A 17,067-nucleotide genomic window follows, 5' to 3' on the forward strand; every position below is an offset into this window, starting at 1 on the left:
GAATCGATCGCGACAATCCGAGATTCTTTATTATCGCTACAGTCGTCCGCGGTGCCGAGCGAACGGAATCAACGCGCCTCGCCCGCGGGCGGCGCGTGTCAATACTAAGGAACGTCATCGGAAAATTAGATTCGATCCACGGGACACCCTGTAGACGGCTACCTTCGAGGAAACATCGCTGCCCACCTTCCTCCGCCCCATCCCTTTAGAGATTTACCGAGCAGCTTTTCAATTCACCTGCCCCCGTGGCCTATTGTTAATGCAATACAGCCAGGGGTGAGATTATTGTCCTGACAGCCGGGGCCGTTCCATTTCCTTCCATCAATCTTCCAGCGACGGGGGTTAGACCTGGCGCGATCGGTGCCGGCGAATCGCGCCGATTCATATTTCGCGAGGACGACGAAAACGACGACGACGACGACGACGACGACGGCGGCGGGCACAATGCGAAATTTAGAACGAGCGCGAACCCGGTAATCAATGAGGTAAGCCGGGATACGCGTACCTCATTGGTTATTCCGCTACAAGACGCGCATGACAGTCCCACCGCGGCTGTCTCTATTACACACCGGGACTTATACCGCCCGTTCGTTTCGCTTCTTCGTCGCTTCCTGAGAGCCATCCACCCTCCCGTCATTCCATTTTCCCTTTCAGATCGACCTTCCATCCCTCCCGTCCCACCGCGTCCACCCCGCCGCCACCCATCGTCCGACCGTTTCCACTGTGCCGTCCCGAGCAGTCGCCAGCTACCCGCCAACCCCCCTCGCCGTGATAAAAGTGCATTATTGCGCCACGACGAAAGGGGATAATGTACCCCGATCGCGCTCTGTTATTTCTCCATTAATCTTGTTCCTCCGCCACGCTGCCGGAATTCTAATCGATTTTCAGCGGCGATCAATTAGGGGACCGCTCCGGCATTCCTCGAGGACGCGTCGCTTCCGAGGGGGATCTTACGGTGATGAGGGTTGTTTCGTTAAATGGACCCTCCTGTCGAGGAAGCGATTCCTCTTGCACTCGTGTTTTTTGAGATCTCGGGACTGCACGCGGGAACGGTTGAACGAGGGTACACGCGCGCGGCGGGAACACCGGGAAATATAGTAAAGGAACGCTTTCAACTCGTTTCTCTCCGGGTACAATCTTTTTTTAAACGACGCACAATGCGCGCGTTTCTCCGCTCGAGATTACCTGTTTCATTAACGGCTCCAATGTTCTCGCATTAATGTAAACCTTCCGCGCGAATACTTTGATTCCGTTCCGCGGGGTTATCGATGGAGGACACAAAGACTCGTTACGATACGTTATAAATTCGTCCATTGAAACGCTCATAAAGGTCATTTATCCCGCGCCGGGCGAATGGAGAATCGCGAATCTTTTGTACAACTTTTCCAGCCGGGGGAAATTAATAATTTTTTTTTCGAGTCGCCTCGAATTCAACGCGGCGAAGCAGGTCTCCCTTTGACCGCGCGACGGCCTCCCGTGGATCGCTCGGGATCCAGGCCGTGTTCCCGTGTGTTTCGAGCGGCCCGAAAATCCAGAATTTAATTAATAGTTTGAAACAGCGTCGATCCAGCTTTTCATCGGGTTTGCGCGATTTTTAATTCCGTATGAAAGCGGCGCTGCGTTTGTTAGCCCCTCGACCGGAACGGTATTAATTAACGGAATGGCGGCTCAGTTTACGGAGTACTCAAGATCCGTTTCCAGTGCCGTGATACCGCCGATTAAATAAATTATAAGTTTCAATTAACGTGAATACACCTTATTTGTAGAATCATCAGCGCGGATTGATTAAATTAACGAGAAAACCGCGAGTCACGTTACAGACAGTCTTCGTAGACTGGTTTAAAAGTTCAGCATCTCGAAAATGGCGGAATCATCGGAAACCGTGACGCACCGGAAATCCATTGAAAAGATAGAATTTGTTACAAGAATTCACTATCATTAATCGTATCACGAGAATTCTCATCGACATGTTTTCATCGAAGAAACACTATGTTCGTTAATCTTACAATTAATAAAGAATTGAAAAGCGTGACTCAGAATAACAAAAACATCTATATACATATATATACATATACTTTTTCTGTATTCATTATCTTGGACTAATTCAAACGAAATATCGAGAGGCAGTACGATTATCTCGACTAAAAGAAAATAATAAAGGAATAAACGAGGAGTAATATCGATTGTTTGTTTTCTTTTCTTTCTGTTACATCTTGTTTGCCGCACGATTAAACGTTCCCCGAGCATGTGTGCGGCCCGATAAGATAGCGTAGTTTCGAAATCAGATCTGGTCAGCGCAATCCGTACGTGCCAGCGATGCAATTCGCGTGCACGGAGCCGCTGTTCGAATTTCCCGGCAGGCGGCGGCACGGTCGCGCTCAACGGGCGCTTTAAATTTCACACGCGACGCGTCTTTGTAAACACGCGTCCCTTTCCTACCATCACGGTCGGGCACGGTCTCTTTAATCCTATTTTCGAAACGCTCCCTCTCGCCTGTTGTCCCGCGTTTTATTTGCCAGTCGCATCACGTCCTTATAGCGATAAAACCGTTCTCTCCTCGTTCCGCCTTCTATTTCGAGTGTCTTACGGAGCTGGTATTTCACTTTTGCCGAGAGAATGGGACGTCCGGTTGACAGTGGGGCTCCGCGGTGAACGAGCCTTGCGCGATACTTTGCCGCGTGCATTAACCGATGCACACAGCTTCGCGTTCGATTGTCCTGTCGAGTGTACAGTGTCCAAGGAACGAGACCAGACGAAATGAACGAAGCCTCCTCGTCGGCATAATCGTGCTCCAATGAAAATGTGATTGGTCGTCCGTTTCTTCTTCTTCCTCTTCTTCTTTCTGCTCCTCCTCCTGCGGTTACTTAAATGTCTCGGGGTGGATGCTTTCGAAAATTTACTTGTTGGGCATGAATGGACAGGTGCAACCCTCCAGGGAGAGGTTAGGTAAGGATATCGCTGCGAGTCGAATCAGAAGTTTCTTAGAAACGCGTTGCTACTCTGCTTCCTTTTGAAGTGTCATACGTGGTTTCAAAGGAAAACCGTGACTCAGTGGAGACTTTCTTCGGTGAAATTGCACGTTCGCTTTCAGGTATGGTGAGTATAAACAACCCTTGGAATATTGGATGCTAATGATCAACCGTCTCGTTTTTATTTGTTTCTTCTTTGGAAATTGAGAATAGATTTTAATGAAATTAAAAATAAAATTCATTCCACGATTGCAGGATTTTATATCTTTCGTGAGAAGTATCTGCAACCAGCAACCAATATTCTAAGCTTTGTTTGTAATTGCCAATTCTTATGTATTTTAAGGTCACTTTTATTTAAAATTTATTTGCCTAGGATGTAAATTTCCTTTGTTAGACCATGATGTACATGCGTTTATAGTTTCATCATTTGTGATTGCAGACTATGACCGCTTCTGTGAATTTTGTTTGTGTTGTAACTCAGTGTTAAGCAACTGTTTAGTTTTTAGACACTTGTATGTTGAAATACTTTAAAATTGGTAACACTTGGACATGAAATGTATTTTGATTTATAGGAGGTTTGGGTAATAGTACAATAGGATTGTTTTCTGGAATGATTGCCACAGATCGTGTCCCAAACATACAACTCAACATTACAAACAATGGATTGCCTATGGATGATTGCAATGTTGCAACAGAGGTCGATAGTAAAGTCAAAACAAAGCTGATGTCTATGTGGAATAATGTCAAATATGGTTAGTAGTATTAAAATCTATTTTAACTTAATAGAATGGTCAGAATTACAGTTTCAATTGCAATGAATATTTTCAACTGCCTCTTTCTTTAAACACTTAGATTTAGTATTTTAAGAGCATTCATCATTAACTTCCCTATTTATCTTTTGCTATCAATAAAATAATTAAACTAGTATCAGAGTGACCAGTATAGTAAGGCTGGAGTTTAAAATTTGTATTAGAACAAAGTATAAGTCGAATTTTGTTTTATTCTAAGGTTGGACTATTAAGATGGTGAAACCAAACTTTTCCAAAGAATCACCAGTATTTTTGCTTGGGAAAATTTATAGAAAAAAGCCAGAAGAATTTTTGGAAAAGGCTTCAGAGGCTGAGAAAACATTAGACACAGGAAGCGAAATATCTTTAGCAATAGATGCTATTAGTTTTGAGGATGGTATAGAGGAATTTAAGAAAGACTTCATGTCTAGACTTTGGTTAACATATAGAAGAGAATTTCCTATTTTGAACGGATCTACATTTACCACTGACTGTGGCTGGGGTTGCATGCTACGTAGTGGTCAGATGATGTTGGCACAGGCACTAGTCTGCCATTTTCTTGGAAGAGGCACATATTTCCTTTTCATGAATTTATGCATGTCTATTGTAAGATAATAACTATGACTAATAGTAACCTTTTGCTACAGAATGGCGGTGGCAGCCCGACCAGCCGATAAAAACACAACAACAACAATTGGACGAATATAATCATAGACTAATTATAAAATCGTTCGGAGATCTACCTGAACGTATATCTCCGTTTTCGATACATGCGCTTGTATCTTTGAGTGCATTGTGGGGAAAACGTGCTGGAGATTGGTATGGACCATCCTCTGTTGCACATTTATTATGTCAAGCGGTGGAGAATGCGGCCGAACACCACCCAGTATTCAGTAACTTGGCTGTTTATGTTGCTCAAGACTGTGCAGGTGATAAAATATCTGAGCTATCTATAGGGTGTTTTTTTTAGATGTAAGACTTGCTTTAGAGTAGAATCTCTCCTGTCTTAATTTTTCTTGCCTCCGATTCCTGCAACAAAGATCAAATTTAAACCACCCTTGAAGTAAATATCAGTCTTATGAATTCCATATACTCTTTGAATCTAATTCGTATCATTTTCTTACAGTTTACCTGCAGGATGTTGAAAGTGTATGTCAAATGCCTGATGGCAAATGGAAATCTCTTATTCTTTTCGTACCTTTAAGGCTTGGTGCTGACAAATTGAATCCTATCTATGCATCTTGTTTGACACATTTACTTACCTTAGATACCTGTATTGGAGTTATTGGTGGTCGACCCAGACACTCGCTATACTTCATTGGTTTCCAGGAAGATAAACTGATTAACTTAGATCCACATTATTGTCAAGAAACTGTTGATGTATTAAAAGATAATTTCCCTCTAACGAGTTTTCATTGTACTTCGCCGAGAAAGATGTTGATTTCAAAAATGGATCCCAGCTGTTGCGTTGGATTTTATTTCCATACCAAAATCCAGTTCACGAACTTTATGGAGATTGCTCCCTCCGTATGTATAACTGCTCCCTATATAACACTATACGAGACTAGTTAACTCGATTTAGAAAACCAACGAATATGTCGATGTTACAGTATTTGGTGCCCGAAGATGAGAAAGTTGATTATCCTATGTTCTTGTTCTGTGAAGGGAGTGGAAGAGATCTCCATCAAAAAATTGAAATTGCAGAAAATATCCCGTCTACTACCTCTTTTACAGGTAACGAATCGTACGATGATGACCTCGATGAGTGTGAAGAGTTCAAATTGGTTCAATGAGACATGTACCAACGTACATTCAAACATTGAATACTTAAAGACAATTCTCGGAGAAAGATGATAATATTAAATTCATCGTAATTCTCCTTTCATTCGTCCACACATGTACAGTGAAAGATATTCAATTAATGACTTCAGTAGATACAGATTTGCATAATATTAGACGTTAAATCTTACTTTGTGAAATGAATTTGTGCCGCAAGAAAAAAGAGAAGGAACCACCGTTCTTTAGATCTAAACGTGTCTATAGGATGACACGAATAAGTACATCAAATATTTTCCATTCACGATAAAAAAAACAGAGTATGTAGACTTAAAAGAGCGTTATCATCGTCAACACATAATTCTGTGATCATAATTTAATGCGGCTTTTCTATCTTATACGTTATTGCACAACATTTTGTTACGTTGTTTTTTTGATCTCAAAAGAAAAGTAGAAAACTGATTGCCTTTAAGAATTGTTAGATTAATTTAGCGTACGATTTATAATTATACTAGGATTATTTCGAAGAAATATTTATTTGACGCGTTCGCGTCGACGATCACGTCGAGACTTGCGTAGATCGTAAGTTGACGATTTTTGCTATGAAGAGTAATTTTTATAACATTTCTTAACTCCGTATGGAAATGTTCCTGATATAACTTAATTTATAATGCAGCAATACTGTAATTCCTTGCAACATGACCATACTTCATTCCTTCATCGATCAACAAAAAATGCGCGTGAGACACAAACCATATCTACCTTCAAAACGAACATTTAAGCTCGAATGAATTTCATCAAATTTTTTTTCATAACGAAACATTCTAAGTTATCTATTTATTTATTTAATATACTAATATTTGCTTCTGACGACTGTTCTGAACTTATACTAAGTTCTCGCGCTTTGTCGCGCCTTATTATTGCATTCGACATAACGTTTTATGTTATGAAAAAGAAATATGCGATTAACCAAACGTATATTGTAGTAATATTAAGGCTACTGTTATTAACTGAGGAATCACCTTAATTTTTTTCGAGAATTGAAAAAGAATAAGAATGTGAGTGTGATATATAATGTATATTATTCTCATATTGTTAATAGGTCTGTACACAATTAAAAATTGTTAAAATTCTTATATCGGTACAGTTACAAATAAAAGGAAAAGAGCTATAAGAGTAAACTTTCAATGTTTATTACCTCTTTAGAGTCGCAAATTCACTTTATTTTCTCTAGAACAATTATAAACAGAATATATAATACATTTGCATTACACAAGCCCAACAATTATTTCATAGCTCCAATTTCTTTGATCCCATTTGTATTACAATATACCATACTTACAAATAATTTCCATAAAAAAATAACAAATCGAACTCATTGCTAACTTACGTAAATTAGCGTATTTACAATTGGCAACGTTCTTTCGTGTTATTGTTAGAATATTTGTTTCTTTCTTATCATAACATAACATGTCAAATCTGATGTGACAATATTAAAATAAGGTGTGCGTCGTGATACAGAATGTTGAAGACATAGTATAAAATACGATGCTCGTAAAGCAAGTGAAAGTTGTATACGTTTAAAAGTTGAACAACTTTGTACTATATTGATAAGAAATGTTGTATGTACGTGTACATACACGAAAAACGACAGAAAAATACATTATGGACCTTTCTGATTTTCCATACAGTCACACGGTTTACACATATGTATGCACACATAAAGTACTATTATTACATCCTATTGGAAGCATATGGTCGCTATCAGTTTGGATACTCCACTAGTTCAACACGCATTTTTTTTACATAGAGGTACGCTCTAGCGATTAGTCGGCTATGATAAAAATTTCGTGATTGTGTCCTTGACGTGCGGCCATAGCTCGTCTGTAGTATTACCGCGGAAAGTATTCAATATACCAATACCTTCATAGAAAGCTAAAATAGGTTCATTCTCGGCAATGTACCTGTCCAGTCTCTTTTTTACGATCTCTACCTTATCGTCTTCTCTTTTGCTCAACGGTTCACCGGTTACATCATCTTTGCCCTGTGAAAAGGTCCGACGTGTCTTTAATTAGAATCAATTACCAGGTAAAACGGGGGATAGGCTTTTCTCTAAATTGTACGGAGCTCAAATCAGAGTTAACTATTTATTCCCACTTACTGGCACTTTGGGACTGTTGAATCCGATATTGTAGACTCTGCCGCTGGGCAAATGAACCCATCTGTTCTCTACGCGCTTCAGAATCACTGACACCGGCACGTCAAGGTAGAGGACAAGGTTCACGGGATGAACTTTCTGCAGCTTTTCCGCTTGCTGCAACGTTCTCGGGAATCCTGTGTCAATGCCAACTATTTATTCAAATTTAGTTGCATACGCGTGGCCACCCTCGTTCAAGGTCACCCCAATCGCCGTCGCCGATACAATTTTATCCTATCACTCACCGTCCAACAGCCAATTTTTGTCGTTCACCGTTTCGATTTCCTTGTTTATCATCGAGATCATCACATCGTCGGGGACAAATTTGCCGGACAGCACGTAACTCGATACGGTCTTGCCCAATTCTGTATCAACGGAAAGGAAAAATACATTCGTGGGTTGCGGTCACGATCGGACTGTTTATCATCGATTAATATTGCAGTGCACTTTGGAGCGGATGATAAAAGTTGTACCCGTGCATCAAAAATAAATTTACACGCGCGCCGCTATTTATTTAGCGTTGGTCTAAGTATAAATTACTTTAACGTGTATATAAATGTTTGCAACTCGCTTGCCAAGAAATAAAATTCTGAAATAACTTGCGGATCTTTTTCAAATAAATTACACTTGCTCGGCGGATGGTTCGTTCTTTCGATGAGGGAATTTTGTGAATAGAATTAATGTGTACTTTATTCGACTTCGATGTTTGTAAACAGGAGGGTGAATAAATTGATAATGGCATCCTTCGAAATAATATCGGTATCGAGAGTAGGGGACTATCTAATCGTGTCCAATTTAACTCTCCTCGTGATAGAGTACCCTCCTCCGAGGGAAGTTATAATTTATGGCGAATTAAACGAAATCACGTCAGAATACTTTCGTCTCTCGAAGCGATCGATATGGATCTTAATTTTAGAAAAGATTTTACTTGGTTTACTATTCAGTTAGAAAAATGTAAAAATATTAATCTACTGTTAACCATGTAGTATTACTTCGATGTATACCGTTTCTCCATAAAAGAACACTTGTTACTATTCCATGCATTTCTTTAAAGTCGAATAAGAAAAAAGTCTAAAGAGATCGATAAAAAAAAAAAGTGACATTATCAGTGTCATGTCTTAATTTCGATTACAATTTATAATTTAATATTGAATCGCCGAGTAGCGCTTTGAGATCAATGAAAAATCATTAAACAAGCTAGTCGTGACCTGATTAATCGGACGACATCGAAAGAACAAGTGTTCTTCGACGTTTCGCAATAAATGTGTTATGAAATTGACATTGAAGTTTAAAGTAATGTACCTAGAACCGAAATATGCTTTTGATAACGTCGACCAGATCCTGAAGTCTTGTATCAGAGAAGCAATATTGGTTCGATGTACAAAACTGATCCCAGATTTTTATCGAGACGACTTAAGCGACTGTGTAATCCACGGTTAGTGGATTTCTGCACGTACCGGTACCACTGGTCATGTGAACACGTAATTTGTCACCGCTAGATATGTGAGCCACTTTGAAATGTTCGACAATTCGGGATGACATGGTGCCCTTGCCGGAGGCAGGGGCGCCCAGTATCACGGCCCTGAAGGCCGCAGCCTTGGAGCACCACGTGGATAGTGCTACCATTAAATCGTTGCTTCGAAAAAAAAAAAAAAATTAATCACACAAAATGTAAGCACGTGAAACGTTGAACTCTTTATCTTCTTTGGTACCTTTACCTCGGGCGGGAAACGTTTGCACGAGAATGACAACTATCTATGCAAAGAAAAAATGTACCCGCCGATATGCAGTGGTTGACCTGTGAACCGCGATTGTATGACTAGTTGTCGGATAGTATGACAAACAACCCGTAAATGAACCAAAGTGTCTCTAGTTCCTTTTACTATTTGCGTGTTGGCTACCTTGGGATAAACGGTCAAATCGAATAGGCGTACAGAGGCATGTGTGATCTGTTTCGTAATTTCTGAATTGACGCCAAATTGACGATTTTTGTGTAAATACACATACAGAATGAAGTACTTAAGTAAGTATGTATACATAGTGAATTGATAGTTATACGTATCGCTCTACTATAACATGATTGTTATGGAAAGATTTTAAAAAAGCATTTTACACGGGGAAGGTAGTTCGATAATTGTGATTGTAATAAAGAGAATATTTTTTATTGACAAAGTAGCACTTTATTCATATGAAAAAGTAATACAACATTAGGGCCTGTGCACGTTTTTTGTATTCTTCCTTCTTTTTTTTTATAATTATTTTCAAAAGCGTATGTAACGAGAGAACTAGAGAAGGCCTTATCTTTCATTTGGACATCTTATACACGTTCTATATAACAATAGATCAGAATTACAGGTTGTGAAAAACTCATTGGCGTCAAATGCCTATCATTGAGTACTACGCGGGTAGTAATGTCTTCATTTATAAACTTTTTTTTTCTTCTTGAAGTGTTCATACATTTCGTTTCAATCGTGGAGTCAATGTACATTCGCTTTTAAAACCTTTCGTGATGCTGTATACACCCTTAAAATATATTTATAGATTTTCTGTAATCACTATCATTTGTATGTATCTTAATCAACTGTTCTTTGTCAACGTTAAGCACCCAATTGACACTCAACGTGTATTGCCAGTTTGATCAAATGCAAATTGAAAGCTTAGCCTAGTGCTACCTGAGGCTACGCTTATACGTATTTTTCGTCTTAACCTTAGAAAGACTATACCTAACTCTTAACCTTTTTCTTTGAAATTGTTTCCCATATTTTTTTTTTATCGTCGAATTCTCTAATAATTGTTCATCGTTGTCCGGAAGACAACCAAGAACGTATTACGGATGTTTTTTTTTAAACTTTTGACAAATATTATAAAAAAAAGGCAGAGAATTATATCCTCATTCAACTTCGACAAAGATAACACAAAATTAGGAGTCATTAATGTTATATATCACGTCGTTAACCCACAAAACAAAAATATCATACTGCTATGAAATGTATTCATCAGTACTTTTGTATCTAGAGAAAAAAGACTTTGTATTATAGTATACACTTTAGTGCTCTGAACCTGTGAAGTTTTTTTCATGTGTAAATGCGCGTTGATCGTGGTATTCTCTAAATACATATCGGTGAATAAGGAGGCGAAGACTTTCAATCCTTTTACCAGAGCTCACCATCCTTCTCTTTAGCTGGAACTTCTATCACTCGTGGTTTGTCGATTATTCTAGCTGTGCGGTTTCCTTTCTCTACGATGCCAATAATCCATGCTTGATATCCTTCTTGTTTCTCGATGTCTTTGCAATACGTTGCAGCCTAGAAATTATTCGCAGACCGAAGATTAATCAAATGTTTATAATAAAAATACACTTTCAAACTATATTGTTACCCACCTGTTCTCTAGGTAGGCAAATGAGCAATCCACCACTGGTCTCTGCAGAATGACCTTGCAATAGTTGGAACATATTGCCACATGCCTTTGCTACTGCTGCCATTTTTGCAATAACAGGTAAATTATGAATAACAAAAGAGACTTCATTTTTCTGGTGTTTGGCCAAATTTTGCGCGTGTCCCAAAAGGCCGAAGCCTGTGACATCTGTTGCTCCATGTGCATTATATTTATGCATCAGTCTAGCTCCTATTAACAGGAGAAAAATAATCATTATATCGATACTTTTATTCATTATTTAAAATATAAATAAACACACCTATTCTGTTCAGTCTAGCCATGCTATCCATTGCCCTTTGATAAGCTTTCCTGACATCGTCTTCATTTACCACAAGTTTGATTCTATTCCAGCGGTCTGGTTGGTCTAACCATTGATGAGCATTAACAGCAACTTGAGTTCCAAGAGGTTTTGTTAATACAAGAACATCACCAACAACTGCATTATCCGGGCTGAATAAAAAAAAATTCATTACTATTGAAAGATAAATGAATTTGAAGTGCAGTATAACAAAATTCACATTATGATCCATACACAATATATTCATTTGGCTGACAGACAGTAGAAGCAACACCACCTATTGTACACCAGGGATTAACAACTGTTTGACCTCCTGTCACTGTTGTGCCAGCTTCCAAGGCAGAATCTTTAAACCCTCTCATGATTAGGGGAACAACAACATCCCGTTCCTTCTCAGTCATTTTTGTACTGACTCCCAGCAACATTAACATATTGTCACACTCCGTAACACCCATGGCGTATAAATCGCTGATAACATTAGCACATGCAATTTTACCTGGAAAAGTACTCCAATAGCAGTGGTCAAACAGGTTGCCATACAATAAATTTTATCCTTAACAAAGGAAACATAAATATTACTCAAATTACAAACTCTACAGATTTCCCAGATGAAGACTACAGTTAAGAATTTAAAGTTCCATAATCAAGAATCAATATCATTTCTATCTTACCCATCATATAAGGATCATCCACTAATGGGTAGAAGAAGTCTGTGGTTTGAACCAAACTAAGCCCACCGTGTCTCAGTGGAGTCACGGAGGAATCCATACCAATACCTGTAACACAAAATTCCAATAAACTATTAACTTGCTATTAATGTTTAATAAATTAAATTATAAACCGACTGTATTTATGAAATATTTTTAAAATATGTATTTGTACTTTTATGTTTTTGTTTATCTAGATGGCTTATACCAAAAATAAGAAAACTAGGAAAACAAATTTATATGCTAAATGTAAAATTAGTCTAATTACACTAACACTAACAAACATTCTGATTCTCGCATCACACTTATAAGGTCATTTGTTATAAAACTACTTCAAATTTTATTTTCACAGAACATCAGATAGATGGCATAATATTTTGATTATGCTGCTGAATTCGAAGAAGTTGAGAACACTTGTATTTCCGGTGGCGTGGGAGAAATCGGGCGGGAGGCGACAATATGGCTGACACTACAATAGAACAGACATTCGCGCCCTGAACGTTGCCAATAACAAAACTATTTATCTATACTTTCACAGTATCCTCAACGAACAGAAAAACTTAAAAACAAACATAATCAAAAGAATCCAAAAAGAATAACCACGAACTATCCCGAATATCACGAAACATGTATCACCGGAACCGGTAAAAATTTTACAAAATATCCGCACTCGATTGTCTTATTTACGCATCACTCGAAAAAATCCTTTGGATGCCCGTCGAATCGATCAGGATAACATTCGAACAACTTCTATCTCCCAAAATGGAGGGAAGAATAGTCAAGAAACAAAGAAAACAGACGCGGCAGAAAATCAAACATGTCCGCTCATTGAGATATTCATGCACGCGCGCAATAAAATCATTCTACTCACCGATGCGTGGAATGGCCATGTGCATAAAGTGGGCATGCTCATGATCTTGAGCGCTACCATCGTCGGCCTGTAGTCCCTCGAGGAGTTTCCCAAGAACCTCCTGAGGGACTTTACACCCTCATCCTTTTAGGTCGGCGAACCGCGTAAGGCGGAAGGTTGCGTCTAGATCATGCGCCACCGGATCAAATGGCCTACGCAACGCCAAAGCATTGGGATTCCCACCGAGCTCTAGCTGAGCCACGGCCAGGGCGTCCTGGCTGACCTGAGTTCCCTGCAGTTCTGCCATATCTTGCTAAAAGTCAACTACGAACCGGGTACGCGACGCGTTTCGCGGCCCCTGCGACAACGATTCTCCTTTGACGGCTTCCTGTACCGATATCCACAAGTAGCAGGTTCTCACGCGCGCTATCTGTACGCTTCTCACGCGACCTCGATTCGACGAACGCCGCCGACAGACAGCCACTGTCCCAGTAATACGAACTCGTCGCGAACGGGAATTACAGTTTTGCACCGGCGTCGACTGCCCGGGATCGTACGTGCTGGCAAAATGGACGTGCCTCCTACTTCCACGGAATCGGAAGAACGCGCAAGGCCACCGAGTGCCCCCCCAATGTCCCTACAATGGCATTGCATTCCTCCGATTGGCCCTTTCAAACCGGCGCATGCGTATCGCCCGTCCAGCTACCAGGAACGTCGTTACGACGACGCTTCGCCCGTGTTGCACATCGGCGTCTCTACCCGTATCCAAGCACCGAGGCGACCGACGCGACAAGTGTGCCTTTGTGAGACGCGTATACACTTTACTCGCGATAAGTTCGTGTCTCGACCGACGACGCGTTTTTCTTTTTTTTCCCCCCGTTTTTTTTTCTTTTTGGTTTTGCGGTCGAATCGCGATGCTCGGCAATTGACAAGCCGGCTAAACGGTTTAAACGCACGATTAGCTTCGTATGGAATGGAGCGGCGCAACAATGGAAATACGAGGTTTAAATTCGACGTAGGAAAATTTCTACAGTTGACCCCAAAAGTATTTCTGTACACTTTCGTGGTTAGCTGTGGTTTTCTTATTTATTGCTTTTATTAGAATGAATTTTTCTGTTTTACGTTGAACTTGATTTATTCGAGGCTCGTGCTGGTTAGTATTGTTTAGAAAATGTATACTTTATCCAAAAATGCGTGGCAACGAAATCTCGAATATGCGCCAATGAAGGTACAATCTGATTTGAAATTATTCTGTCGATCGAAGTACACACGGAGGCAACTGTGATTTCTAATTGTTTATCCTTTCGAACATTATTTTACTAAGAAAAATATTTAAGTAAATAAACTAATATCCGTTATAAAAATGTATTACAAATGGGAAAATTATTTGCGTTATTTTCCTTTTGTAATTTTTATATTTTCGTTTTATCTTTTTGGTACAAACACGATGATCCGTTTTATAGGATCATGTTAACAATTTTTATCGGAGATAATAGTGAAATGCCATTAAAATTTCTATATCAAGTATATATGAAACGACTCTCAGATGGACATTAATATTTTATTTTCATTGATCTAAGTTCTTCGGCCAGGCTGTTCCGTCTTTGATTTTTTTCCGATGGAACGAAGTACAGAGTACAATGTAAATAAAGATGGGCACAATATTATTACTTATTATTTATGCTCGTATTTATCTGATTGAATTATTATTTACAATCATAATTCTCGAGTACGGCTCGCGAGTGACGAGCAACGAGCTGCACGAAAATGTTGATTTGCATGATCCACTTTTACACATGTTGCAGAAACAATTCATCCGTAGAAAATGTTTCACGTTCGTGCACGGATTCGCATCGCGTGTAAAGCTGCGTGCAAAATTCTCAAACATACCATTCGCTTGTTTCCGGCTGATTGACCGGAAACAGCCGTACCGCCATTCCTTCGCCGACCAATCAATGCTGTTCAGCGGTTCTCAACTGAAACCAGAGGAACACTTGGAATGCTAATTCCTTATGTTTTTTTCCAGTTTCTTTCGTGAATGTACGAACCCGCGTGAAGATAAAGGTCAACGGTTAGAAGAACATAGGATGCTGTTGTCCGATTTTGAAATTGTGTGCGGGTGCATGTGTGCGTGTGCATGTATCACCATATTTTAGATCCGACCTGCTTTTATTAACAATAAGCGAGTGCATAATTACAAAAATGTTCGTATATTTTCTTAACTATACAAATACATTTTCTTTGAATTGTTACTTTAATGTAACAGTTGTAAATTAATTTAATAACTACTTGTATAATGCTAGTACTAATAATAGTGTGTTATAACGTTTAATTATATCGATAAATTTGATCCCTCATAGCATTTTTTAACATAACGTAAATCACGATATTAAGTGAACTCCATGGGGTCATCTGGTGTGTTTACTGTTTCATTCCTGATTAAAAAAATGTATAGTATTAATCGTGCACTCTATTGACCAAGATAAAAGTAGTTGTGCATCTGCGCGTTAAAGGGTGGTTTATTAATGCATTTTTTACTGAAAACCGCGAAGTTCTGTTTTCTTTGCGATCATTATCGCATCATGATATAATCACAACTATTCGTATCTGAGTATCTAACATTTAACCATAATTTTTCCATTTCAGTTCTTTCATATACTCAGGTACCTTTTTATTCCGAAAAGATCAAGGAACAATAGGAAGAAAAACCCCATAGACAGATCACGTGATCCGTTGTCATCGATTTGCGATCCATTTTGGTTGCAGTTTCTGCATTTTCTTAATAGATCAGTATTAAATTTAAACTATCATTACTTAAATAATTGTTTACACCTGTAAAGGCATTTCAGTATGAGAATTGTGTCATTAAAGATACATTCGAAGTTTCGTAGAAAATCCAACATTTTCCTTAAACAATTTTACACGGATTGGTTTAAAAATAATTATCTTATATATTGTAATTTATGTAACTTGAAATGCACATATAAAGCTATGTGTAAATTATGATTTTATCGTTCCGTGGTGCTACAAATTAATATTCAAGTTTTTTGCGTCGCCAAATGTGTTCGCAGTGACATCTACGGCAGAATGGCCAACTTATTGGCACTGATTACAGACATAAAATGGTAAGTTCATTCCTATAATATCAACAGGATATAAAGCTAATGAAGCTACGTGAAAATTTAACTTTTTCAAACCCCGTCGGTATTATAGGAATGAACTTACCATTTTATTTGTGGTCATCACGAGTGACTTGGACGTTTCACCGCGGATGGCGACACAAATCATTCAAGCCATTCTCTGTCACGTCAAAAAAGCAATTGCGTATTAATTGTTAAAATCACCGATAATAATCAATTATTAAATTATCAACTATCAATTGATTAAAATCACCGATAATTAATCAAATTGATTAATCAGTTATACTCAATTATTCAATACCATAGACAAGTCACCACATCCAGATCATTATTACTATAAAAGCTCGAACATTATAGTTACAGAAACAGATAATCAAATAAAATCGTCATTTGCATTTGCATTCTGTTAAAAATCAAAGATTCCATATCATTTGCTCAATTTCAGCATGTTTCTCCATCGGAACAATTACAATTAAACACGACTGTTTCCAATTGTTTTTCCACAGTTGCGTCCATACACGTAACACAAGTACCAACTATTCCTTCACTAATACAGCCAAGTATAATTCAAAATCATGATCGCTATCGACACGTGAGTGTTCTACTTCCATTCGTAATCGAGCTAACGATACACTGCCGCGAAGACGGGCAGCTTCTAATTTGAACCGAAGCCAATGTTCAGTCCGCGTCAATGCTACAGCTTCGTCCTAAACATAAGCGACTTACAGCGCGAGCTACAAGCTTCTATAATTTCCTGTATCGATCCCCAAGATCGCCCGTCCCAATTATATATTCAAAACGTCTGCATTCGGGAGAGCAATCGCGCATTCAAAAGATCTGCGCGATCCAGGAGACCGCAATTATATATTTAAAAGATCCATGGCGTTCTGAGAACACCTCTCAA

At 39.0% G+C, this 17,067-nt stretch overlaps 3 protein-coding genes across 5 annotated transcripts; 1 reads left to right on the forward strand and 2 right to left on the reverse strand.

Moving 5' to 3' along the window:
- Positions 1-2,329: 2,329 nt before the first annotated feature.
- On the forward strand, positions 2,330-9,386 carry Atg4b (Autophagy-related 4b). 2 transcript variants are annotated; one of them, XM_031994353.2, is made up of 6 exons: positions 2,330-2,946; positions 3,542-3,721; positions 3,978-4,325; positions 4,405-4,686; positions 4,884-5,284; positions 5,368-9,386. In XM_031994353.2, exons 1-6 carry the CDS (start codon positions 2,883-2,885, stop codon positions 5,548-5,550), a joined length of 1,458 nt encoding a protein of 485 aa, XP_031850213.1. In that variant the 5' UTR covers positions 2,330-2,882; the 3' UTR covers positions 5,551-9,386. The 2 variants fall into 2 exon arrangements, with proteins under 2 accessions (XP_031850213.1, XP_031850214.1); XM_031994354.2 differs by lacking the exon at positions 2,330-2,946 and adding an exon at positions 2,997-3,091.
- Positions 7,368-9,573, reverse strand: Ak3 (Adenylate kinase 3). 2 transcript variants are annotated; one of them, XM_076366460.1, is made up of 5 exons: positions 9,443-9,573; positions 9,188-9,366; positions 7,976-8,095; positions 7,695-7,867; positions 7,368-7,577 (listed from the first exon to the last, which is right to left on the reverse strand). In XM_076366460.1, the coding sequence occupies exons 2-5, from the start codon at positions 9,354-9,356 to the stop codon at positions 7,368-7,370; spliced, it is 672 nt and encodes a 223-aa protein (XP_076222575.1). In that variant the 5' UTR covers positions 9,357-9,366; positions 9,443-9,573. The 2 variants fall into 2 exon arrangements, with proteins under 2 accessions (XP_076222575.1, XP_076222576.1); XM_076366461.1 differs by having other exon boundaries at positions 9,449-9,567.
- Positions 9,574-9,883: 310 nt separating this feature from the next.
- Positions 9,884-13,614, reverse strand: Sps1 (inactive selenide, water dikinase). Its single transcript, XM_031994243.2, has 6 exons — positions 13,045-13,614; positions 12,138-12,242; positions 11,701-11,962; positions 11,428-11,618; positions 11,113-11,357; positions 9,884-11,035 (listed from the first exon to the last, which is right to left on the reverse strand). Exons 1-6 carry the CDS (start codon positions 13,328-13,330, stop codon positions 10,883-10,885), a joined length of 1,242 nt encoding a protein of 413 aa, XP_031850103.1. The 5' UTR covers positions 13,331-13,614; the 3' UTR covers positions 9,884-10,882.
- Positions 13,615-17,067: the final 3,453 nt, after the last annotated feature.

This window comes from Nomia melanderi, chromosome 4 (assembly GCF_051020985.1).
Source record: "Nomia melanderi isolate GNS246 chromosome 4, iyNomMela1, whole genome shotgun sequence".
In the NCBI taxonomy this organism is placed as follows: Eukaryota; Metazoa; Arthropoda; class Insecta; order Hymenoptera; family Halictidae; genus Nomia; species Nomia melanderi.

Excerpts from the sequence above, each read along its gene's own strand:
- Atg4b (XM_031994353.2), top strand. The coding sequence starts at position 2,883 with ATGCTTTCGAAAATTTACTTGTTGGGCATGAATGGACAGGTGCAACCC. Across the intron at positions 2,947-3,541 it reads ACCCTCCAGGGAGAGGTTAG|GAGGTTTGGGTAATAGTACA; the intron begins GTAAGGATATCG and ends TTTGATTTATAG. Across the intron at positions 4,687-4,883 it reads TGTTGCTCAAGACTGTGCAG|TTTACCTGCAGGATGTTGAA; the intron begins GTGATAAAATAT and ends ATTTTCTTACAG.
- Ak3 (XM_076366460.1), bottom strand. The coding sequence starts at position 9,356 with ATGGTAGCACTATCCACGTGGTGCTCCAAGGCTGCGGCCTTCAGGGCC. Across the intron at positions 8,096-9,187 it reads TCACATGACCAGTGGTACCG|AATTGGGCAAGACCGTATCG; the intron begins GTACGTGCAGAA and ends CCGTTGATACAG. Across the intron at positions 7,578-7,694 it reads TCAACAGTCCCAAAGTGCCA|GGCAAAGATGATGTAACCGG; the intron begins GTAAGTGGGAAT and ends ACCTTTTCACAG.